The sequence below is a fragment of the Pelophylax lessonae genome (genome assembly GCF_965119305.1).
Source record: "Pelophylax lessonae genome assembly, chromosome: 7".
In the NCBI taxonomy this organism is placed as follows: Eukaryota; Metazoa; Chordata; class Amphibia; order Anura; family Ranidae; genus Pelophylax; species Pelophylax lessonae.
The window spans coordinates 62764483-62791399 of record NC_138774.1 but is presented as its reverse complement, the minus strand read 5'-3'; the positions used below and the strand labels follow the sequence as shown (position 1 = coordinate 62791399).

Below are 26917 nucleotides of genomic sequence, written 5' to 3'. Positions count from 1 at the left end.
TCATGTTTCAATGTTCTGCGTGCATGGAAATATCAGCATAAAGGAGTTGGGAGTGTCATTCCCATTTACTGAGGATATTGGCTGATTCGGTTTAAGGATACCTTTATGCTGCATCAGATGTGGCTATAGGGTAAGAGGCAGTGTGTTCGGTGTTGGTGGTGGCTCTCATCTGCACTTCTGCCCGATTGATCGAAATATACTTACTCACATCCATATTCAAGTTTTTTTATGGACTGTTTTGAATAGCACAGCGCTTTCCATTTAATATGTCGTTTATGTCTTATCTTACATATGTGTTAGCAGCTTGCTTCATGTAAATGAACGATTTAATTATAGTATATATTTTTTATTTTTCAATTTAAGCGCAGCTTTCTTTTGTATTTTATAAGTACACAGTCTACTACAGTGATGGAAAAAGTGGCCTTCACTTTGCTAAAACTAGGTATAAATACAAAATAGGAGGAGCATGCAAGGAGCACTGCAAGAAGTGGGTACATTTGCATATCACGGTCACCCAGCTACAGAAAGCTTAACTTCTTTACCTCAGCAAAGCTGCAACATGAATCCAATTTCCCCCATTACCAGCATATATAAACCCACCACTGGTCACCGCAACCCACCTGCTGATAATCCTCTCAGTGCGTACAGCTCGGTTTTGAATCCCTTGCCGGATCTTGCGGTTGAGCTGTAAAGCGTACCAGACATCTGTGTGTTCCAGTGTAAGGTCACATGGTGTGTCACCTTCATTGTTACGCACTTCTGTGTCGGCCCCACGAGACAGGAAGAGACTAAAAGGACAATAGAAAGATTTGCTTTTGTTTTTAAAATGCAACTTAAAAACGGAAACTCCATGTTTTTAAAAAGGGAAACTATAATCATGTTAAGTCAATTATATATTTCTAATGCTTTGAAGATCCATAATTTAGCATAGTGGTCTCAAAACTATGGTCTGGTGGCCGGATGCGGCCCTTTGCTTGTCTTTATCTGGCCCTTTCAGGGCATTATTTCTGCCACTGACACCAAAGACGGGGCACTGTTTCTCCCACTGGCACCAACAATGGGGCACTATTCCTCCCACTGGCAATGGGGCACTATTCCTCCCAGTAGCACCAACAATGGGGCACTATTCCTCCCAGTAGCACCAACAATGGGGCACTATTCCTTCCAGTAGCACCAACAATGGGGCACTATTCCTCCCAGTAGCACCAACAATGGGGCACTATTCCTCCCAGTAGCACCAACAATGGGGCACTATTCCTCCCAGTAGCACCAACAATGGGGCACTATTCCTCCCAGTAGCACCAACAATGGGGCACTATTCCTCCCAGTAGCACCAACAAAAGGGTACTATTCCTCCCAGTAGCACCAACAACAATGGGGCACTATTCCTCCCAGTAGCACCAACAACAATGGGGCACTATTCCTCCCAGTAGCACCAACAATGGGGCACTATTCCTCCCAGTAGCACCATCAATGGGGCACTATTCCTCCCAGTAGCACCAACAATGGGGCACTATTCCTCCCAGTGGTACCAACAATGGGGCACTATTCCTCCCAGTAGTACCAACAATGGGGCACTATTCCTCCCACTGGCACCAACAATGGGGCACTATTCCTCCCACTAACACCAACTATTTCTCCCCCTAATATCAAAAATGGGGTATTGTTTACTCCCACAGTGACAGTCTGGCCCCCCTAACGTCTGAAGGGTAATAAACTGGCCCTTTGCTTAGAAAGTTTGGAAACCCCTGGTTTTGCACAAGCATCACACTTGCAAAGAAGCAATAGAATATGTATCAACTGCAACCTCTGTTCAGAAGCAGGTTAAAAGGAGTATATCTTTTAAGCCTGCCATACATGGATTGAAATTTGGCCGATTCAGCAGAGATCAGCTGAATTTCCATCCATGTATGGGCTAGTTGGTTGTGCATAATTCGACCTGTGGATTGATTAGTGTACAACCAGTGTGTTGGGTTTTTCCCGAACGATCAGTGCCGCTGGCTATAGCCAGAACACAATAGTGTTGCAGGAAGGATTCCCCCATTTTTTTTTTTTGTTCAACCCGCTGGTTGAACGAAAAAAAGATGTATAAATGTATGGCCTGCCTTAGCGAAAAAATAGAAAGCTTGGAAAAATGCTGTGACTTTTTACAACTTCACAAACTGCTTGCTATTTTTCTTTTCGACATACCGGTTGTCAAGAGTAGCAGCTTGACAACACAGTTGGGTACTCACTTGACACAGTGGATGAAGCCCTCCCGGGAGGCAATATGCAAGGGTGTGTCTCCATGGAAGTTAACGGCATGTATGTCACACTGTGCATTGAGGAGAACCTCTGCAATTTCGGCACTGCCGGTAAAGGATGCCCAGTGCAGGCAGATGTTTTTCTCCTGTGTAAGAGATGAAATACATTATAAAATAGTGGATACCCCGTTGTTGCAGGGAACCTCCCCAAGACCCCTCATGGCATTATGAAAAGGCCTATATCCTGTATTATCAGTTCTCATTTTCATACTGCTGCATTTTATCTCTGTAAGCTAACTTTTGTTACCACTGGAAACGCTAGCCCCTGCTTGGGGGTAACGATAACATGTTAGCTACTTGTTAAACTGAATAAAAATGATTGAAACAGAAATACATTATAGAAGTAAACCCCAATCTTCAGTCTTTTATTACATTTAGAAACGGTGTAGCGTCCAAACATCAGATAAAGAGGAATGTTACCATATATTTCCACCCCTTACACAAACAAAGCTCGGCATGAAAGGAAATCATTGTATAATTTTCAGCACACATTTTGTATTAGCAACGCTTTGTCCTTTAGAATGAACCTGTACTTTGCATTATAATGGCAAAGGAAAATGTTCAACTTATGGCTAGTCCCAAACAGCACTGAGGTCCTTAGGAGTAGACACATGGGGTTGATTTACTGAAACTGGAGTGCAAAATCTGGTGCAGCTGTGCCTGGTAGTCAATCAGATTCTAACTTTATCTTGGTCAATTAAGATTGTAAGCTCTAAGGAGCAGGGCCCTCTGATTCCTCTTGTACCAAATTGTATTAGAACGTCTGCCTTCATTTTGTAAAGCGCTGCGCAAACTCTTGCCGCTATAAAAAACCTGTATAATCAATATAAATAAGCGTTGACAAAACAAAAAACGGGAAGCTGAATGGTTTGGATTCAGAGCTGCACCAGATTTTGCACTCTCTGGTTTCAGTACATCAACCCCATCAAGTCTATTAGTAAAATCCCCAATGCTCCCCTCTAGTGTTCACTCCTGATACCAGTGAGATAATGTTCCCTCCAGTGTTCACTCCTGATACCAGTGAGATATTACTCTCCTCCCGTGTTCACTCCTAATACCAGTGAGATAATGTTCCCTCCAGTGTTCACTCCTGATACCAGTGAGATAATGCTACCTCTAGTGTTCACTCCTGATACCAGTGAGATATTACTCCCCTCCCGTGTTCACTCCTGATAACAGTGAGATAATGTTCCCTCTAGTGTTCACTCCTGATACTAGTGAGATAATGCTCCCTCTAGTGTTCACTCCTGATAACAGTGAGATAATGTTCCCTCCAGTGTTCACTCCTGATACCAGTGAGATATTACTCCCCTCCCGTGTTCACTCCTGATAACAGTGAGATAATGTTCCCTCTAGTGTTCACTCCTGATACTAGTGAGATAATGCTCCCTCTAGTGTTCACTCCTGATAACAGTGAGATAATGTTCCCTCCAGTGTTCACTCCTGATACTAGTGAGATAATGCTCCCTCTAGTGTTCACTCCTGATAACAGTGAGATAATGTTCCCTCCAGTGTTCACTCCTGATACCAGTGAGATAATGTTCCCTCTAGTGTTCACTCCTGATAACAGTGAGATAATGCTCCCTCTAGTGTTCACTCCTGATACTAGTGAGATAATGTTCCCTCTAGTGTTCACTCCTGATAACAGTGAGATAATGTTCCCTCCAGTGTTCACTCCTGATACCAGTGAGATAATGTTCCCTCTAGTGTTCACTCCTGATAACAGTGAGATAATGCTCCCTCTAGTGTTCACTCCTGATAACAGTGAGATAATGTTCCCTCTAGTGTTCACTCCTGATAACAGTGAGATAATGTTCCCTCCAGTGTTCACTCCTGATAACAGTGAGATAATGTTCCCTCCAGTGTTCACTCCTGATAACAGTGAGATAATGTTCCCTCTAGTGTTCACTCCTGATAACAGTGAGATAATGTTCCCTCTAGTGTTCACTCCTGATACTAGTGAGATAATGCTCCCTCTAGTGTTCACTCCTGATAACAGTGAGATAATGTTCCCTCCAGTGTTCACTCCTGATACCAGTGAGATAATGCTCCCTCTAGTGTTCACTCCTGATACCAGTGAGATAATGCTCCCTCCAGTGTTCACTCCTGATACCAGTGAGATAATGTTCCCTCCAGTGTTCACTCCTGATACCAGTGAGATAATGCTCCCTCTAGTGTTCACTCCTGATACAAGTGAAATAATGCTCCCTCTAGTGTTCACTCCTGATATCAGTGAGATAATGTTCCCTCCCGTGTTTACTCCCGATATCGAGATAATGCTCCCTCTAGTGTTCACTCGAGTGAGACAACCATTTTCCACAAACCATTCTACACACCATTTTCAAACCTTGCTTTGTGCCAACGAATGTTTGTGCTTTTAATTTGGGTTTATTGCACTTGGTATATTTGCTTATTCTTACAATAAAATGTAATTATCACACAGATATAGTATAACCATATAGGTTATGGTGAGAAAAGACTAAACTCTTCAAAAAAGCCCTCCAACCGAATCTGTCTAAAGCACAGTAAAGGACATTCAGCTTTGCAGATCCGCTCAGAGGGAGGCCGTCTGACCCAACAAACATCCGGTCAGGAGAAAAACAACCAACACTGAGCTGCATGCCAGTAGGGAACACAATCTAAATTGAGGAACGAGGGGTGGGAGGTGTTTTTCACTACTTTGATTGTGTTTCCAGTTAGGCAGGCCAAAGATCACACAATTTTCTTTCCTTTTACCACAGGTGGAAGGGATGAAAATTGCTCGATTTTCCCATCAACACACTCCGTGTTGATGGAGGAATCCCTCCTGCAGTGCTATTGTGTTCTGCTGGTGGGGAGCATTGTGGCAAAACACAATGGTTACTGCTGGCAGCTACAGCCGCCTGCAGTGATCGCATGCAAAAAAATCTGACAGGCTGGTTATACTGAAGTCGAGCCTGCCAATAGATGGATCGAATCTCAGCCGGTCACTGCTGAACCGGCTGAGATTGGATCTATCTATGGTCGACTTTAGGGAACAGCCAATCATCTCTCAGGTTTTTGTCCTAGAAGATAACTGGAGAAATCCTTTTTAAAACCAGGATGTATTCAAATGTCTCATTTCATTGCATACATTTAAAAAAAAGAGAACTATTACACAGAAAAGGATAGATCATTTCTTAACTATGAATCTGAAAAAAACAAACACATACAGATCTTCTCAGCAAGGCATATACTTACATTGTCCTGCAGGGTAACATCTGCTCCCCGAGTCAGCAATGTACGGATGACACTGATGTGCTTGTGTTCTGCTGCCCAGATGATGGGTGTCCAACCACCATTATCCTAAACAGACCACAGACAGGTAATTAGGAAGGTTTCGATGGGGAGTATACAACGCCAAACATTGTAAGGGTTGTGCTCTCACCTGGGCATTCACATTGACCTGGCCTGTAGCCAGAAGAAAGTTCAACAATTCCTGATTACCACTCTTGGCTGCATGATGAAGACAGGTTGAGCCATCCTCCTCCTGAAAGAGGTCGATAAGTAAAAGACAATTCGACCAAAACAACTAAATCTGTGCAAAAAGGAAATTATCTGCCCAAAGATTTGTTAAAAAAAAAAAAAAATAAATAAAATAAATGCACATGCCTTTATGACCTCCCCATCTCTGCTATGCTTTATGGCTGGTAAATATCCCTTTGTGATAACAATTGGCAGTTACAGGTCCTCTTTACTGAGACATCTGGGGTCAATTACACCCCAGATGTCTCCTCTGCCCTTAAAAGCTTCACTCTAAACACAAAGTAGTGACCGCACTCAGATGTAAGTGATTATGAGTATGCAAATGCAATTTCGTGAAACGCGTCAACCTTTGGTCCTTGTCCGTGATGTCTCAAGTTATGTTTGGAATTGCAAGTGGTGAATAAATTTCATGTTTTTTCTTCTTACATCGGAGTGCGGTCACTACTTTGTGTTTAGAGTGCTGCCCGGGACTACGGATCTGACACGCACCTGATAAGTACTCTCACCTGAGCGGCTTACCTGCTTTGTATCTCAAGTCTCTCCCCTTAAAAGCTTCAGATCCAACCAAGGTCAGTTTGATCTGATGCTTTCCCAACTTAAAAATGGTGTGGTTTACATCTGGCGAAACTCGTCGCTTCTGGTTTTCCTATACCATAGAGATGATCTGGGCTGTTTCGGTCCCTGGCTGCAATCCCGTGTTCCTTGGTGAGATGGGAGAGACCAGGAAGGCAGCAGGAGGGGGTGGATCCTCTCCTGCCACTTGTAAAAGCAATCTAGCAACTATATAGCCACTAGGATTGCTTTTACAAGAAAGTGCTCCACCGACTGTAAATAAAAAGATACTGCAATGATACCTTCAGCTGCAGGCATCATCCCAGGACAATCACTCGAAGTCAAGGGATGTACCAGTAGACCGCCTGGCGTTAAGTGGTTAAACGACTTTACCAATAATTAAAACAGGAAGGTAAAGCGTAAGCATGAGGGAACCAGAATAGGATTGTATCCCCAAACAATGCTTTAAATATTTTCTACATCCACCTATCAGTTGCAAGCCTAATTTAATCTTTCAACAATTTTAGTGGTTGAACAGAAACAGGATTTAAGACTTTTGAAGGAATATAATGTCATATTGTGAATTTTTAGAGTTTTTCCCTTTATTTTCACCTGGAGATCCTGCCAACAACACTTCCTGTCTATGGGGGACAACATTTGCTCACCATAGTGATTTTGTGGAGAAGTGTTTTTCACCCTAGAACAGAGCTATAATAATTGCTCCCTCGCCTCTACTCAATAACTGAAGGGGGGGGGGGGGTTCTGTAATCCTCAAAGACAGCTGGGAAATTGTAACTTATAAGAGTGCAACACAGGCAAACAGCAAAAGGAAATTCCCAGCTCACATGGGTTTCTGGCTTTTAGAGTTAACAAACCAAAGAGCACTAAATAAGAAGTTAAGTTAGGTTTTACACACAATTTTGCGATACGGCACTGCTTTACTTTAACTGACAATTGTGCGGTTGTGCAAAGCTGTACCCAAATAAAATTAATGTCCTTTTTCCCCCACAGATCTAGCTTTCTTTTGGGGGTATTTGATCACGTCTGTATTTTTGATTTTTTTTTGTGCTATAAACAAAAAACCGACAATTTTGAAAAAACAATATTTTTTTTTACTTTCAGGTATAAAACATATCCAATAAATTTTAAAACAAATTTCTTCAGCAGTTTAGGCCAATGTATTCTGCTACATGCTTTTGGTAAAAAAAAATCCCAATAAGCGAAAATTGATTGGTATATAGGGTCTATAAACTATGGGATATATTAAATTTTTTTTTTTTAACACTAGTAATGGCGCCGGCCGGCAGCTCATAGCGGTATTGCGACAGACTATCAGACACTGACACTTTTGACACCTTGCGGGAACCAGTGCCACCAATATAGTGATCAATGCTCAAAATATGCACGGTCACTGTATGACAATGGCTGGGAAGGGGTTAAACATCTAGGGCGATCAAAGGGTTAAATGTGTGCCTAACCTGTGTTTTTGTGTACACTGTGTCCTGTTTTCACTAGGGGAAGAGATCAATTTTACGTTCTGCTTTGCAGAGACACAGGATCGTCTCTTCCCCTGTCAGAACAGAGATAAGCCTTGTTTGCATAGGCATCTCTCAGTTCTCCGTGTTTCACCATCGATCAGTGGGTGCCGAATGACAACTACCCGGGACCTGCAGATCAGCTTTTGCTGTGAATTATCACAGCAGGTGAAGCCTGCCTGTGGTGCAAGGCGCAAGCTCCCTGCAGGCGGAAGTGCAGAATCACATAGATAAGTGATTCTGCCCACAGATGCCGCCCTGTAACAGTAAAAGTGTTATAGGACAATCAGCAAGTAGTTAATAGTTAATGTCTTTTTTTTGTTGTTCTAGAACGGTTTCCATCCAGATACCACTAATCCAGTAAGTTAAAAATAAGGCTAGGGGAGAGATCTACTGTTAGAGCGTAAAGAATATGTCATACAATTTCAAACAATCCCCACTCCACGCTTCAAAACTGAACTATGGTGTCCGTTTATTATGCAGGGGAAAACAATCGCTGCCGAGTTCTGCATTCTCAGAGGAGATCTCTCTCCTGAGTGCCTGTTTTTGAAGCAGTGTAGATCGCTTCTCCTTTTGAGGAGTGAAGCGATCTACAAATGCTTTAAACTTTGAACAACACCTCCTGTTACTGTAATCTCGCGAGACATAGCGAGAGTACAGTACCAGAAAAATCAGTGAAACCCTGGTTACAGTTTATTAAGCAGTGGTGAATTACCGCTGCTGAGTACACTGGCATTCTTAGAGGAGATCCCCCACCTCAATACATCACACTACACCTCATATTAATAAAATAATAAAGTTAAAATCCCCCTACACAAAATTACACACATACATATTTATCTACATAAATATGGCAGGGTGACATTTTAAACAATTATGTCATATTTTGTGGTATGTGGTAAAATCCACCCGATTAGCTTAAATAAAGAATGAGATAAGCTGTGTTTGCTCTGAGAGTAGCGAGCCAGTGACATTACCTTGTGGTAAACACAAGCTCCATGCTGAGACAGATATTTGGCAACTTCTGTATGACTGTTCACGACGGCTTCAAGAAGAGGGGTGCGCAGAATTTTGTCAGTGGCATTTATGTGGGCACCAGCCTGAAAGGAGAGCAAAGCATATGAAAGACACAAATAAGGTAAATGGGGCAGAGCATATCTGACTGTCAGAAAAGACAGTGGAAGAAAAGTCACCTGCACAAGAACATGGCAGAGCTCCAGACTTCCCCTCTGTGCTGCAGCATGCAGCGGACTCCTCTTCAACTGCTGGTCATTCAGGAAACTGGAATCCTGGTTATCCGCTGAAACAAATCATGAGAAAAGGGGGAAGAGAGTAAGGACAAAGCAATTTCTTTTTTTTTTTTTTTTTTTTTTTACAAATTGCGGAGTTGTAGACAGCCGATCATTTCTTAAAAGTGGTTCTAAAGGCTGAAGGTTTTTAACCTTAATGCATTCTTTGCATGAAGGTAAAAATACATTCTGTGTGCAGCCATTTGCTCCTGCTGTTGTCAATCACAGTCAGTGAGAAGGGGGAGGTGGTGGTGGGGGGTCAGGGCTGAGTCCCGCTGTGTGCGTCACTGGACACAGAGATCAGGGCTTGGAAGCGAGCCCGCAAAAGTGCAAGTGGCTTGCTATGGGTGCACTTAGTAAGGGGTAAGGGGCACCAGTGGTGGACCTAAGAGGAGGATCGGGGCTGCACTGTGCAAAACCACTGCACAGGACACACAGAGTGGGGCTCCAGAGCGAGCCCTCACAAATGCCCCCACAGCAAGCGGCTTGCTATGGGGGCATTTAATAAGGTGGAAGGGGCCAGGCGCACCGGCTGGGGAACCCGAGAAGAGGAGGTTCGGGGCTGCTCTGTGCAAAACCACTGCACAGAGCAGGCAAGTATGACATGTATATTATTTAAAAAATAAAAAGTATGCTTTTAGTATTTTTTTAAGGGAGTTTGTAAAAAAATCATGGCTCCAATAAGTAAAGCATCTATTATTAAAGCTAACCTCTCTTTTTATTTGAAGTACAGAGTGACTGATGTGACAGATAAGCAGAAAAACTCTTAAAAAAACATAATTCCTGGGGGTGAGGTTGCAACTGCCACAAGAGCAAATAACTACATGAATTCTATCATTTTCAGTGAACAAAAGCAAAATGACTTGGGAGTCCAGCTGTAAGGGACAGCTTCATTGCTTATGTTGAGAACATGTGATGACCCAAAACACTGAAAAAAAATCTCACCAATGGATTCATGGAATAGCAGAAACCTACATGATTCAAACACCCCAAAAGGAGAGGAGCTGGCCTTTATTCACACAATTCATCTTCGCCATTACAGCATAAATCATGAGAACAAACAAATTAAACTTTTCGGCCCAAACACTGAAAAAAGATATTAAAGCGGAACTGAAGTTGCGCTGTAACAAACAGCAAGCAGGCAGGCTTTTTTGCAGAAGGGACATGCAATGTCTCTTCTGCAAGAAAGGGCCCCTACCTGCCTGCTCGCTGTCTGCCATGCAGCTCAGCTTAGATCACCAGGCTGATCTCGCTAGGTGCTGGAATGACGGCCTCCTGCGCGCACCCTGAAATGATTTATCTCTCGCCAGCCAATGAAGACAGCTAAAGACCAGCACACAGGAGGAGAGGATGCCGGTGCGGGACTGTTGGAAAGTTGAGTTTTGAGTAGTTTCGTTTGGCTTTAAATATGCAGTTGCTCACTTAGCATAAGCAGCACTTTCTGGAGCTCTCCAGCCTTCACACTCAGGTAGAGCTGCCGAGAGTTGTAGCGGATCTTCTTCCTGCGATCTCTCTTTTGCTGAGCTAAACTGAAGAGACAAGGCAGTTATTAGTCCCATTATCAGGCACACAAGCCAAATGTAAACAGGTAAAATTGGAAAAAAAAAAAACAATCAAAAGGTGTGAAAATAAGGAAAAATATTTAGAGGGATGAATAAAGGAATATAAACACAAACAGGCTCATCTCATACTTGTCAGTCTCTTGGGACGCTAAGGCTTTTTGCAGTGCATCACGTGCAGGGCCAGGTGGCAAACCAGCGGCGTTGAGAGACACTCCTGATGGAAGGACGATAGAAGGCCCTGGAGTCTCCCCATTGATATCAAAACGGTCCTCTAAAAGTGAACGTTTGCCATCCCCCATACTTCTCATCCGGGCACTAAAAGCAGAAAGTCCATCAAAGCAATACTGAGTTTAAAGCTCAAAAAATGTTTCTTTGCTTAACTGGCAAGAGTAGCAGAATCTACAATTTAGTGGCTTAAAACTGCCTGTAAAGATAAAAACGGATTTGATGCTTTTCACAATCTCTGGTTATTTCAGTATTTATGGACTCCTTGTCATTTAAAGAACACTAAAGCCAGTTATTGTTCAACTTGTATCTTCTGAAAGTTTAGATATAACCCATATGGAAGTGTAGGTGCTTTTATATGCATCAATCTGCTGTGAAATCTTTCCGAAGATTAACAAATTGAACGTATGTACAAATGTAGCATTTATTATTACTTTAAATTCAGTGTTTACAATTTTCTGCCTGAACAGTAGGATACTGGACTAGTTCAGAACTAGCTCTGCACTTGCAAAATAAAGATCTACACACAACTATATCTACTAGGGTGGAAGAGTAAAACAGCTGCATGTGTGCCACCCAAGAGTCTTGTGTCTATAGTAACAGTTTTGCAAAAGGGTAAAAATAATACAGTTAAAGTGGTTCTAAAAGGTTCATGTTTTTCACCCTAATGCATTCTATGCGTGCAGCTCCCTCCATTATAGTTATGGGAGACCCCATATTTCTACAGCAATGTGCACGAAAAAAGCAGCGGCTCTCCTGCTTCACACTCTCCTCACTGGCTCACACGGCAGTCAATCACAGCCAGAGAGCCAATGAGGAGAGAGCAGGGGGTGGTCAAGGCCAAGAGGCCTGCTACTGGGGGCACTTGGCGGGGGAGGAGTCAGGACCACCGGCAGGGGACCCCAAAAAAGAAAAAAGAAAAAGAAGATTGAGGCTGCTCTGTGCCAAATCACTGCACAGAGCAGGTAAGTAGAACAAGTTTATTTAAAAAAAAAAATATATTCTTTATTTATTTCAGGTACTTATATAGCGCTGTCAATTTACGCAGTGCTTTACATATACATTGTACATTCACATCAGTCCCTGCCCTCAAGGAGCTTACAATCTAAGGTTGAACTGGATGGACTGATGTCTTTTTTCAACCTCACTAACTATGTAACTATATGTCCCCAACTCCCATACATACACAGTAGGGCCAATTTTTTATTTTTATTTTTTTTTATACAGGATACAATTAACCTACCAGCATGTCTTTGGAGTGTGGGAGGAAACCCACGCAGGCACAGGGAGAACATGCAAACTCCAGGCAGGTAGTGTCGTGGTTGGGATTCGAACCAGCGACCCTCTTGCTGCTAGGTGAAAGTGCTAACCACTACACCACTGTGCCGCCCACATTTTTTTTAGAATCATTTTAAAATGCAGGTGTAATATTTGCTCAACTACAAAATAACTTTAACCACTTATTTTTTACTAGAAAATTACTAAGAACTCCCAAAACACACACACACACATATATACATATATATATATATATATATATATATATATATCAGACTCGGGAGAACAAAATGGCGGTCATTGCAATATTTTTTGTCTTGCGGTATTTGCGCAGCGGTCTTTCAAACGCAATTTATTTGGGGAAAAAATACACTTCACTGCATTTAAAAAAACGAAACAGTAAAGTTAGCCCAATTGTTTTGTATATTGTGAAACATTATGTCACACAGAGTAAATAGATACCCAACATGTTATCGTTTAAAATTAGACACACTCGTGGAATGGCGGCAAACTATGGTACTTAAAAATCTCCACAGGCAACGCTTTAACATTTTTTAACGGTTACCAGTTCAGAGTTACAGAGGAATCCTTTTTCCTAGAATTATTGCTCTCACTCTGACGATCACTGCGATACCTCACATGTAATTTGAATACTGTTTACATTTGCGGGCACGACTTACGTATGAGTTTTCTTTGGTGGGTGAGCTCACAAGGACATTTTTTATTTTTATTTAATTTTTAACTGTAAAAAAAAAAATCTGATCACTTATTGCTTTTACAAGGAATGTAAACATCCCTTGTGACAGTAATAGGCAGTGACAAGTGCTCTTTATGGTGGGATCTGGGGTTTATAAGACCCCAAACCCCTCCACTGCACTTCAAAGTATTCAAAATGCCAAAATCTGCATTTTTGAATACGGACAGTTTTTCTAAATTGGTGCCGTTGGCAGCCGAGAAAAAAAACGGAAGTAACGTTGTGACATTGCTTTTGGGTTACATGATCAGAGACACGATGGAAGCCGAATCTGGCTTCATTCAGGACTCTAACTAGCCGGGGGACGAGCCAGCTGGTTGCTCAGGTCTCCTGGTGGGACGGGAGACCAGGGCAGAGCGGCAGAAGGAGGACGTCCCCTCCTGCTTGCTGGGATAACGCCCAAGCGGCTGCTGAGCTGCATCGGTTGTTCTCTCCAGAAAGCTGACCGCCGGCTCTAAAAAACATTACCAGGGTGATGCCTCTAGCTGCAGGCATCACCTCAGTACAACCACTTCTTCAAGCCGACGTACCGGTACATCGGATTGCGGGAAGTGGTTAAAAGGTCTATTTTTTAGCACAATACATGAATATAATGTATGGAAAACACACAATAATACGATTCGTCTGCCCACTTACATGCAGGAAGAATGTCAGCACTAAAAGGATGTTTAAGAAAATGCATAAATGCAGGGAAATCTATCCTCACCTGGGCTGTGTGGTGTCAGCTCTTCCAGGGGCACTGCCATCATGCTGGGGTGGTGCAGGTACTGGGATTGGTGTGTCCGCCTTTGCAATGGTTATCTGCTCTGCTTCTGTGGCATCTTCTCCACAGTGTGGGCAGAAGACAATTCCATTCAGAGGAGAGACACAGGCCCTGTGAAAGCGATGATTTATCCTGAAATCAGGATGACACTCCAAGAATGTTCCCTGTAAAAGATAAAGATGTGAGGATATGCTGTACATTACAGACACCCCTGGCAATGGTGGCCACATACATCACTGGGTACTTACACTGGTACAGAAATAGCCACAGCCTGGGCAGCAATGATGTTTGACCATGCGGGCGCGGTGGTTTTCACAGAGCACCATAAGAGGGACCCTACTTGACGGACGCATTGTCTCTCGTTTAGTTATGGGAGCATTACAACCGCTCAGCTAGAGAAATGAAATAAGGAAGAGATTATCTGATTTGTTGTTTACTTCAACCTACCTCTGCCCTAAATAGATTTTTACTTACAAATTCCTATACAATAAAAGAAAAAAAAATACACACAGTTATACCGCTTACCCTCTCCTGGTACAGAATACAGGTGGGCCTTACCTCTCCATCTACGCTCTCAGTAGCCATACACATATTATTGGCCTGCTCGCACACCCTCTCCACACTGGGAGCTTCCATACGGCAGCTGCACAAAGGCAGTTCCTCGAAACGCTCAGTGTCCATGGAACTTGATTCATTACACACACCTGAGAGAAGACACCAAGGTCAACTGAGTGCATAAAGAACAATGCAATGCACATAAGGCATAATGAAAACAAAAAGTTCAGCAACAGCCACCGGATCAGTGAAGAGGAAATTCCAGGGATTGATGCAAGCTTTGGGGCAGGGTGGGGTGGGGGGGATAGAAGTGAAGATGTAGCACTGACATGCACAGCAGCAAGTGAATGTTAGGGTGACTGGGTAAAAAGTTTACCTGTGTGGTTGGGAGACAAAGCCCCCTCGCTGGGCAGATCCAAGGATCCCAGAGGCACCTCTGTGTACTCACTTTGTGATCCCCCAACGGAAGGGACAGCTAAAAGAGCGGGGCAACAAGTAGGGCGGTAGATCTGTGACTAGGATGGAAACAACCGGTTTTGCCTACTGCGCTCATAAACCTGTTCCAACCCCCAACCAATTTATAAGGAACTTCACCCTGCTGCAGGTTTTCACAACAGCCAAGTCAACATTTTTAAAAAGAAAAACTTTTATCACTCATCCTTGGCACCTACTTCTACAGCACAGAAGCCAGAAACGACCTCCTTCCCGTTCTGTAACGGCATGTCCCAGCTGACAAGCAGCTTAGGCAGCCAATAACAAAACAGCTCTGTGGGGTCTGTCAACAACCACCATGGGGAAGGCTGTAAAGGACAAGCTTGTAGATGTTATAGAAGAAATCTGCAGTCTGGTGAAGAACCATTAAAACCACTAACCCAGTATATCTCTGTACTTCTGCTGGCCCTTCCTTTCCAAACACAGTATGACTTTGTAAACTTTGTTTACATTAGCCACAACCCCTTCCTGTATAAGAAAACTGCTGTATTAGGTCCCCTCGGCTTAGCAAGCAATTCAGTTATATTTGTAAAATCAGAGAGTCCCCTCTAGGTTTTAGACATTTCAAATTTTCATTTACTTGTATAAAATTTAAAGCTGAACTCCAGGCAATAATAATAATAAAAAAAAAAAAAAACGTACTAATGTTGTGTATTCAACAAGTCACTGGTTGTATTTTTTACAAACAACCCTGTGAAAGCACTTATACAGGTCTATGGACTCCAACATCAAACATTTACAAATGTCAATCCTGCATGAACAGTACCCTGAAAAATAGAATTTTTGTAAGAACTTACCGTAAAATTATTTTCTCTGAGTCCTCTGACAGTCGCCGCTTGATGGTATTAGTCTTCACTAATGGGTAGCAGCGCACTCTGCAGGAGCAGGCTAGGCAGATAATTGATTATCAGGTTAATACAAAAAAACTTTTGTACCTCAGCACGCCACTAGGGGGCCATCCCTCAGCCATTACCAGAACCCAATCTGATATTACTTCAGTATCGTAGCAAGCAGTACCGGAAGGCAACAACCCCCAGATCCAAAAACCAGAGGGGTTGGGGCGGCGACTGTCAGAGGACTCAGAGAAAAAAAATTTACGGTAAGTTCTTACAAAAATTCTATTTTCTCTTACGTCCTCTGACAGTCGCCGCTCGATGGTATTCGCCTTCACTAATGGGAAGTCCCAAAGCAGTGCAGGTATGAGGGGTGGGAAAGCAACGCAACCAGATAAGAAGGTAACGCAAATAACTGGGCTAGCAATAACCTGAGCCCACAGTGAAAAACTGGAACAAACCCAGAAAAAAAACTCCAACAAGGAAAGACATTAAAAACAATGTCCCCTCAAACAACTGCCGCACTCAAAACTTTGCGGTCCAAAGAAGCATCTGAAGATGCCAAAACGTCAAGTTTGTAAAACTTCGTGAAAGTGTGCACTGACGACCGTGTCGCTGTCTTGCACACCTGAGCCACACACGCCTGATGGCGAAAAACCCAAGAGGCACTAACGGCTCGAGTAGAATGAGTCTTTACCAGGAAAGGAGGAACCTGACCCTTGATGGAATAGGCCTGAACAATCGTCTGTCTAATCCATTTAGAAATGGTCGCTGCGGAGGCGGCCGATCCCTTCCGAGGTCCCTCAGGAAAAACAAATAGAGAATCAGACTGCCGAATCGACTCTGCGGCAGACAGGTAGACCTTGACTGCCCGGACCACATCCAGAGAAAGCAAAGCAAACTCCTTAGGATGCTTGGGCCATGCGCACAGCGAAGGCAACACGATATCCTCATTGAGGTGGAAGGAAGAAACCACCATGCGAAGAAAAGATCGACTCGGTCGCAGAACCACCTTATCTCTATGAAGCACTAGATAAGGAGAGTGGCAGGACAAGGCCGCCAATTCAGACATTCTGCGAGCCGACGTAATGACCACCAGAAAAGCAACTTTCTGTGACAACACAGACAGACATCTCCCTGATGTTCTCGAAGAGAGGTTTATTGTAACACTGACAAAAAACAAATTCAGGTCCCATGGAAGCAAGAGAGCTCCCCTCGGGGTGAGCCAAATGCCGCACCTCTTGAATGAAGGTGCGGCCCAAAGAAAGCGACGCCAAAGTTCGTTGAATCAAGACGGCCAAGGCCGACAACGGACCCTTTAGAGAAAGGTGGACTGGGCCGTCGAACCAGAATGACCGGCGTTTGGCTTCCCCGACCATGGCTCCTCGTGGCCACCAGGAAGGCGGAAGGGTTTAGCCTTCTCCTGCGTCCCAAAGGCACGAAGGCAATTATGTTGAGTCTGGAAGTAGGGCCCACTCCGTGTGCGGGGGAGCTCTACCTTCGTGACCTGGGGCAGACGAGCACTGTTACCTCCCGTACCTTACCTCAACTCATCTAGAGTTACCCCAAAAAGACGACCCCCCTCATAGGGGACCTCAGACAGCGTCTTTTAGGACGCGTGGTCAACCGACCAGCACTTTAACCAGGTAATGCGGTGGATCGCACACCCACCGCTGACAACCGGCGACCAACAGAGCCACGTCCAAGGCCGAGTGGCCCAGGAAGCTCGCAGTGTGGACGAGCTGATCCTGCTGCGAAGCCCCTTGCACCATGTCATGAGCGTCTGAGAGGCCAACACTGAGGCAAAACACAGGTTGCCAAAAGGAACCCGTCAGTAGATAAAAGTGGCGGGCAAGCGCTTCCACACCCCTATCAGCCGCACCCCTGAATACCGGGAATCCCCTACCGGCAGCAAGGTGGACTTATTCAGCCTAGACACAGTGTGATCCCCTGCTTAGGGACACCGACCAACATTCCTCTGAAAAATGGACAGTGGGTGGAAAAACGCTTAGGCACCACCAACATGTGCCAAATGCGCTGCCACTGGCCATTCACAGTCTCGTGAAAATCCACCGGGCAGGAAAAATGCCTGACTCGACCGTCTGGGGTCTGCGGAACCTGAGCAAAACAGACCGCTCACTTGACTGAGCTGGCTCATCGTTAAGATAGAGAATTTCTGTCATGAAGCCCATGAGAGCATCCATCGTAGCGCGTTCCCGCGCTACCGAGGAAGATTCCCCCTCCTCCTCTCCCTCAACGTGGAGGACCGGGACCCCTCAGGGGGACCATCTCGGGCTCAGAGTCAGAGGACTGGGAGGGCACAGGCCGTTTTTTATGGAGGAGCGTGCCGACATCAGCAGATTCACCTGGGACACCAAAGTCGCCAGAGCAGCAGATATGGGTGCCAGGGGAGAGGATTCAGGTGTACCCGAAGTCCCCACCAGGTCTGCGGGGCATTTATTATCACGGGAGACCATTTTTGCCTTAAATGAGAAAAAGGACGCTGGCCCTTTAAATCGGCCGTTCCCGTGGGCACCCCCCGCAATTTGCACCAACTGAAAGAGCCCATTGAGAAAACACACTAGCAAAAAAAAAAAAGAATTGGATTTGGTCGAATAATGGCCGAGATAAGCAAAAATTCCTAGTCTGTCAGCCCATTTTACACAGGATAAAAATGGAGAAGGAGGAAGTGACATCACACCGCTAGAGGCCAGCCCTCGAGCCCAGAGAAAAGGTGCCTATTGAAAGTCAATGACAAAAGTCACAGGGAAAATGGCCGCTTGCCCTTACTAGGCATGTTGTCCACATCCAAGATGGCGCCTGACCGGGAGCCAGAGCAGAATTCTCACATGGCTGCTGTGTTACACAGAGCTTAGAATCTGCAAACCACTAAAGTGGCGGCCGCTCCAAATGGCTGCAAAATAAATGCACCAAACACATTTCTGGCCATTAGCAGGGACCCCAGGGAGACCCTCCCCCCCCCACAGCATTCCCATGCAGCGCCCCTGGCGGGGACAGGGAGGGGAGGGAAAACCACAACCCGGCCAGAAGAGGGATCCTACAGAGACTGCCAGCCAAGCTATCGGAGTGGCCCACAACTCCCCAAACGTCCCCAGGGACAAGGGGGTCCAGTATTCAGCAGTCCAGCAGCGGGCACAGCTCAAAAATGGGAGACCTCCCACCCCAAGTGGGGGGTGCCGTCAGCCATAGAGAGATGCTGGCAACACGCGGGGGCGATCCGGGTTGAGACATCTTCTGCGAAGCGCAGCTCCGCCGGCTCGTCCCCATACGGAGGGGCACTGTCGTTGCGAGGCCTGGGCGCACCAGTAACCTGCGACGCTCGTTGGCAGGCTGGGACTCCATAAGGATCTATGATACCCAGTCCGAGGCCCAGCTCTGCAGTCACTTGTAGTCCTCCAGGAAAGGAATCCCTGACTAACTAATGATAGTTAGAAGAAATAAAAATCTATTGTATAAAGAGAAAACACTTAAATTCAGAAAAAAAAATAAGAAAGCCAAGACGCTAGGTCTCAGCAGGGAAAGACCTAAAGCTCTGCTCCTGACGCTAGGCAGCTTGAAACTGAAGTAATATCAGATTGGGTTCTGGTAATGGCTGAGGGATGGCCCCCTAGTGGCGTGCTGAGGTACAAAAGTTTTTTGTATTAACCTGATAATCAATTATCTGCCTAGCCTGCTCCTGCAGAGTGCGCCATTACCCATTAGTGAAGGCTAATACCATCGGGCGACGACTGTCAGAGGACATAAGAGAAAATATGTTTAGTCTTAAATTCTTTCTAAAACAAAGTTGTAGTGCACTTCCTGTGCCTAGGGAACCCCTGCACCTTGAGATTTAAAGTGGTTGTAAAGACTGAAGGTTTTTTACCTTTATGCATTCTATGCATGAAGAGAATAAACCTTCAGTATGAAGCTACACCTCAGTCCCCCTAATACTTAACTGTGCCGGATCTCGATTCAGTGATGTGCACGAGAGCAGCTGCTCTCGTGCGCTCTCTCTATCCTCATGGCGTCCCACTGCAGTCAATCACGTTCCGTGAGGAGGGAGCCAAGCCCCACTGTTTGTCTTTTGGAAACAAACAGCGGGGCTCAGGAGCGAGAACACACGAGTGCCCCTATAGCCAAGAGCACCGGTAGGGGACCCAAGAAAAGGAGGATCAGGGCTGCTCTGTGCAAAACCGTTGTACAAAGCAGGTAAGTATACCAGGTTTGTTATTTTTTTTTAAATGTTTATCTTTAGTACCTCTTGAAAGTTGTTGTAAAGCCACTTGGTCAGGAACATACAATCCCCTCTGTTTAATAATGGTATTTGCCCCCCCCCACAGTACATGCTTTATAAAAAATATGCCTATTTCTACTTTATTTCAGAGCGTCTTCAGGCACTCACATGACTGTTTGCCGCTCTCCTTTTCCAGTCTGACAGCTACAGCGAGAGGGGCAGAAAACTCCTGCTGACGTCAGTCACATGAGCGCCTGGAGGCACTCTGAAATAAGGTAGAAATCTGAATTTTTTTTCATAAAACACCAACTGTGCGGCACATTACATTAATAGAGGAGATTGTATGAATATATTACAATTATTATAGCAGCAGGAAGGGAAGAGGCGAGGAGCAGAGCACACTTTCACAAGCTGACAGGCGGGGGTTGAAGGGCAGAGGAGAGCTGTGGATGACAGAGGCAAGTAAACTGACCACGGTGTCAGGGCTCAGCAGCCATGATAAATTGTGGTCAATTTACAGGGGGGAGGGCAGGATCAGCCAGGTATTTTAGGTTTTTCAAGGAGCAAGTTACAAAGCACAAGCACTGTGCAACAATTCATGCTTTAAGGGAATAGGATCTATTTGTATTTATTTTTTTAGCAATAAGGCTGTGTGGAGATGTGTGCTTTTGCTTCCTTTATTCTGTGAATCTATGCTTCCACCACCTCTTCTCCTACTTTGTGATCATTAGCCTAACAGTCATCAACAGCTCTGACAAAAAAAGCAAAGACATAACTATACAAAGTTTTTCACTTCTACAGAGAAACAGAGTGTAGGTCAAGACAGGACCCTTAATAAGTGGGAAAAATTTGCGGAAGACTACAAGCACTACTGATAAATAGTCCTTTGCCTGCCTTTTTTTTTTTTTTTTTTTTACCACCCTCCACTGTTTAGGTCCTCTTTACCCCCTACAGTACATTGATGACCGAATCTATGTGCTGTGGCTCTTTTTCTGTCTAATTAGTAGGTTGGTAATGTCCCAGACCAGGTAATGCAGTGTAGTCTGTAAAGAGGCCCAGGGGTACTGGAAGAATTGACGGGCAGTAGCCACTTCAGTCCCGGAAGGTTTTACCCCCTTAATGACCAGGCCATTTTTTGAGATTCAGCACTGCGTTACTTTAACGGAAAATTGCGCAGTCGTGAAACGCTGTACCCAAATACAATTGATGTCCTTTTTTTTCCCACAAATAGAGCTTTCTTTTGGTGGCATTTGATCACCTCTTCGGTTTTTAGATTTTGCGCTATAAACAAAAAAAAGAGCAACAATTTTGAAAAAAAAAAAAAAAAAAAAAAACGCCATATTTTTTTACTTTCTGCAGTAAAACATTCCTAATAAAAAAAAAAAAAAAACTGAATTTTTGTAAAATCTTACCGTAAAATTCCTTTCTCCGAGTCCTCCGACAGTCGCCGCCCACTCAAAGTCTTCACCAATGGGTATTGACCTTTGCTCCGCAGGAGTAGCTAGGCAACAAAACCCCAAAAGAGGGGTGGGGGGCGGCGACTGTCGGAGGACTCAGAGAAAGGAATTTTACGGTAAGATTTTACAAAAATTCCGTTTTCTCTTACGTCCTCCGACAGTCGCCGCCCACTCAAGTCTTCACCAATGGGATGTCCCAAAGCAGTGTAGACATGAGGGGTGGGAGACGCAACCGTAGAAAAGGCAACGCAGTACCCACATCAGAGAAAGGAACCTTACCATAGTAAGAGAACCAACTGGGCAACAGGAAAACGTGCTCAACAGGAGCAACAACCCAGGAAAACAAGTAACCCAGGGGTAAAACACCCCAATAACCAAGGGCCCAAAAAACAAGGGCCCCTAAGAAACTGCCGCACTGAGAACTTTACGGCCAAAGGAGGCTTCGGCCGATGCCTGAACATCCACCTTATAAAATTTTGAGAAGGTGTGAACGGACAACCAAGTCGCCGCCTTACACACCTGGGCCACAGAAGCCTGATGACGGTAAGCCCAAGACGTGCTCAAAGATCTGGTAGAGTGCGCCTTCACAGGGAAGGGAGGAACCTTCCCCTTCAAGGCATAGGCTTGCTCAATGGTCTGTCTGATCCATTTGGCGATGGTCGCAGCGGACGCCGCCATGCCCTTCCGAGGTCCCTCAGGAAGGACAAAGAGGGAATGTGACTTGCGAAAAGATTTAGTGGACGATAGGTAAACCCTGATAGCCCGGACAACATCCAAGGAATGCAAGGCAACCTCCTTCGGATGCTTAGGCTTCGCGCAGAGCGAAGGCAAGACAATGTCTTAATTAAGGTGAAACTCCGAGATCCTTTTCGGAAGAAAAGATGAGTTCGGTCGCAAGACCGCCTTATCCTTGTGAAGCACCAAGTAGGGAGAGCTGCAGGACAAAGCCGCCAGCTCCGACACCCTGCGAGCCGAAGTGATCGCCACCAAAAAGGCAACCTTTTTGGACAACAGGGACAACGAGATCTCCCTGATCTTTTCAAAGGGAGCCTGTTGTAACACGGACAGAACTAAGTTCAAGTCCCATGGAGGCAAAGGTTCCCTCCTAGGAGGGGCCAAATGTCGCACCCCCTGAACAAAGGTGCTAATCAATGAATTAGACGCCACAGGGCGTTGAAAGAGAACGGCCAGCGCAGAAATCTGACTCTTAATTGTGGCCAGCGCCAAACGCTGGTCCACTAAATTTTGGAGGAAAGCCAACACTCTCGACACCGAGTATGAGCGAGGGGAATACCCCCTGGATTCACACCAGGCAAAGTATGCTTTCCAAGTACGGTAGTAAATTTTTCCTGAAGAGGCTTTTCTAGCCTTGATCAAAGTGGGAATGACCTCAGGGGAGAGACCCCGATCCTTCAGGACCTGGCTTTCAACAGCCAGGCCGTTAAAGCCAGCGACTGTAAAGCAGGATGGAATATCGGCCCTTGAGACAGAAGGTCTTCCCGAAGCGGCAGGCACCACGGAGCGTCGACTGCCAGATTTACGAGGTCTGCGTACCAAGACCGGCGAGGCCAGTCCGGTGCTACCAGAATCACCGCATGCTGTTCCGAGGCTAATCTGCGAAGCAGCCTGGACAGTAGTTGAATCGGGGGAAAGGCATACATCAGACGATACTGATGCCAGGGCGCCACCAACGCGTCCGAGGCGTCCACCCGAGGATCGCGCGTCCTTGCCACGAACCTTTCCACCTTGTCGTTTAGACGAGACGCGAACAGGTCCACATCTGGGGAACCCCACTTCGCGCACAACATCTGGAAGACATCCGGGTGAAGGGCCCATTCCCCCTGGTCCAGGGTCTGGCGACTCAGATAGTCCGCCTGCCAGTTCTCCACCCCCGGTATGTGAACTGCCGTTATCGCCGGGACGTGCGTCTCGGCCCAAGACAGAATGTCGGCCACTTCCCGAGCCGCCCGGGCACTCCTGGTGCCCCCTTGATGGTTGATATAGGCCACCGCGGTGGCATTGTCCGTCTGAACCCGAACTGGACGGCCCCGAAGCCGGTCCGTCCATCGCAGAAGGCAAAGCTTTATCACCCTCAATTCCAGAATGTTGATCGGAAGGGAGGACTCCTCCTCCGACCAAGTTCCCTGGGTGGACAAAACGCCCAGTACACCACCCCAGCCCGACAGGCTGGCATCCGTGGTGATCACCGTCCACAATAATGGACGAAAAGACTTGCCCCCCGACACCACCGGGGACTGGAGCCACCACAGAAGATCCCTTCTGGTGCTTTTGCTCAACGAGATCCGCAGATCCAGGGATTGCGGCCGCCCGTCCCACTCGGCAAGAATCTCCGCTTGGAGACCCCGCGTGTGAAACTGGGCAAAGGGGATCGCCTCGAAAGCCGAGACCATTAAACCTAGACATCTCATGCATGTCCGGAGAGACGAGTGCCGGTTGTCCCTGAGAGACCTGACCTCGTCCTGAAGTGTCCGAAGCTTGTCTTCCGGTAGGAAGACCTTCGCTTGGACAGAGTCCAGAATCATTCCCAGGTAGGGAAGACGAACCGAAGGACACAGAGTCGACTTCGGAACGTTTAGGCCCCTTTCACACATACGGTCCGTTCAGTTCATCAGTTCAGTCACGTCAAAATGTATCAGTTTTTCATCCGTTTTTTCGTCAGTTGTTGTCCGTTTTTCATCAGTTGTCATCCGTTTTTCATCCATTGTCATCCGTTTTTCATCCGTTTTTCATCCGTTGTCATCCGTTTTTCGTCCGATCCGTTTTTTTGACGGATGAAAAATAGAGCATTCATACGTTCAAAAAAACGGACATTGACGGAAGCGGATGAAAACGGATGTTAACTGATGATCATCAGTTGTCATCCGTTTTTACATAGAGATACATTGATGTCCGTTTTTCATCCGTCAACGGATGGATGAAAAACGGACAAAGGAACAGCATGTGTGAAAGGGGCCTTATGGTCCAACCAAACTCCTGCAGTGTCCGCATCGTGGTGGACAGGTCGGTCTCCAGGCTCTGACTGGCGTTTGACCTTATCAGGATATCGTCCAGATACCCCAAGACAGCAATGCCCTGTGCTCGTAACAGGGCCAGAACCGGCGCCAGCACCTTGGTAAAAACCTGCGGAGCCGAAGCGAGACCGAAAGGTAACGCCACGAATTGGTAGTGATCCTCCGCGATGGCGAATCGAAGGTACCTCTGGTGACCCTCGAAAATGGGGATGTGTAAGTACGCATCCTTCAGATCGATGGAGGCCATGAATTCCCCCGGACTCAGAGCAGCCACCACTGAGCGCAGGGATTCCATGCGGAACTTGCGAACCCGCACAAAGCGGTTCAGAGCTTTCAAGTCCAGAATCGGACGCACCTTGCCCTCCTTTCTGGGCACAGTGAACAGATTGGAGTAAAACCCCCGAAATCTGTCCCGATGAGGCACCGGAACAACCACCCCTTGGGCCCGCACCGCCAGGTGCAGATCCTGTAAGTGCTCCGGAGATAGCTGAAGATTTGAGGGAAAAAATCTGCCCGCCGGCCGAGAGAGAAATTCGACCTTGTAACCAGATCGAACGATTTCCTGAACCCATCTGTCCCGAATGTGGGTCAGCCAAGGTTGTAGGAAACCGCGCAGACGTCCCCCCACCCCAGAAACGGGTGAGGGCGCCCCTTCAGGCGGAAGTGGTATGGGAAGTCGAACCGGACTGGCCGGACTTCTGCTTACCTGCCCACGGCTTCTTCTGGGAGCCTTGGCCTTTGAAGGGCTTGCCCTTGGATTGTGACCTAAAGGCACGAAAGGACCCCTGAGAGGGCCTAAACGAGGAATTCCGTTTACCACGGAAGGACTTATGCTTGTGAGACTGGGGTAAGAGAGTAATCTTGCCCCCCGTAATCCCTTTAATCAGAGTATCCAAAGCCTCGCCAAAAAGGCGAGATCCCGCGTAGGGAAAATCCGCCAGCGTCTTGCGAGAAGATTGGTCGACCGACCAACTTTTCAGCCATATCAGACGACGGTTCAGTATCGCCACGCTGGACAGGCGCGCAGCCAAGGGAGCTAAATTCAAGTCCGCATCACACAAGTACATGACACCCTGATGTATCTGATCCACCATAGCCAATGTGGTAGGCGGAGCCGAATCAGCCACCAGGGTGCGCCTGAGCATCTTCGTCCAATCTGCAACAGCCTGTGCCGCCATAATGGAAGCAAAAAACAGGCTTCAGCATAGAACCAGCAACCATATAGGCATGACGGGCAAGAGACTCCAGCCTCCTGTCCGTAGGGTCCCGGAAAACCGGGGTATCCTCAGAAGGAACCGCAGTAGCCTTGTTCAAAATGGCCACCGCGTGATCCACCTGAGGCGCCACACACCAACGCTCGTCGGTGGAGGGCGCAAACGGATAAAGCAGTTTAAACTTACTTGGCACAGTAAAGGGCTTCTTTAAATTGCGCCACTGCTCATTAACAGTATGATGAAATTCCGCAGGGCAGGGAAAAACCTGCGCAGATTTTCGAGCCCTCTGCGTTCCAAAAGAGGACACCCTAGCAGGAGGAGTAGGCTCATCCTCTAGGTGCAAGGTATCTTTAATGGAGGCAATCAGCTCATTCATGAGTGCAAGCTCTTCAGGCGAGCCAGGGGGAGAAACATCAACCCCCTCCACCTCTGCCTCCCCCTTGGACCCCATAAGGTCCAAAGATGAGCGGGACCCCGAGAAGGGTACGCCAGCCACAGCAGCCACATCGCCCTCTGAATCAGAGGAAATGGATAACCTGGCCCTTTTTGCGGATCGATCAGCCATCAGCATCTGCACCTGAGAAACCAAGGACGCCACCACCGCGGCCAGATCAGCCCCCTCGGGGGGTGCAGCAGCCCCCTGGTCCCCCACCAGGGCGGGAGGAAACTTGCTATCCTGAGAATCCATGCCCCAGCAATGAAAAGAAAAAAAGGTACTGGCCCTTTAACACCACGGCGAGCGCAGCCCACCGTACACTACTGTATGCACCGATCCCGCAGGGATAGCGAACACTGAGCAAGGAATGACAGGACAAAGAAGGTAAAAACCTGGAGAGAGCACAACAGGCTGCTGCCACCGATCGCTGTTCCCAGAGAAAGAGGAAGTGATGCATTAGCTGGCTGACTGATATAGCCTATGAGGCTCCGCAAACATGGCCGCTCGGCTGAGGGATGAGGCTACAGGAAAATGGCGCCGACATGTGCTCGAACGAGCGCGGCCTGCCAAAATGGCGGCGAATGGCGCCAAAAACACGGCGCTGTACAGGGACAGGGCCAGCCACAGCATATTTGCAAAAAAATTGGCGAATCGCGGCAGCGGCCGCCGCACAACACGTCTCGACCTAAATCTGCACCCAGAGCATAACTCACAGCAGAGCAGGATGGCCCCCCTCGCAGCCCACAGGCAATGCAGCCATACAGGGATCTGACAGGGAGCCCGCATTTACACAGACATAGGGGGTACTACACAGCCACAGACTGACACCCACACAGAAGGTGCTTACCGTACCAGATGGCGTGGGGAGCCGTCTCCAGCGACAAACCGCTATCAAGGCA

General features: G+C 46.5%; 1 protein-coding gene across 1 annotated transcript in view; it reads right to left on the bottom strand.

The window, feature by feature from the left end:
• Nucleotides 1-26917, bottom strand: part of EHMT2 (euchromatic histone lysine methyltransferase 2) — a 64972-nt gene that overhangs the window by 12313 nt on the left and 25742 nt on the right. The window contains exons 10-21 of the mRNA XM_082263378.1: nt 14697-14795; nt 14324-14469; nt 14014-14157; nt 13709-13929; nt 10875-11060; nt 10606-10712; nt 9088-9194; nt 8872-8994; nt 5710-5811; nt 5523-5627; nt 2235-2389; nt 621-788 (exon numbers count right to left, since the gene is read on the bottom strand). Of these exons, the coding sequence (XP_082119504.1) occupies nt 621-788; nt 2235-2389; nt 5523-5627; nt 5710-5811; nt 8872-8994; nt 9088-9194; nt 10606-10712; nt 10875-11060; nt 13709-13929; nt 14014-14157; nt 14324-14469; nt 14697-14795 (1663 nt within the window). The remainder of the gene's footprint in view (nt 1-620; nt 789-2234; nt 2390-5522; nt 5628-5709; nt 5812-8871; nt 8995-9087; nt 9195-10605; nt 10713-10874; nt 11061-13708; nt 13930-14013; nt 14158-14323; nt 14470-14696; nt 14796-26917) is intronic.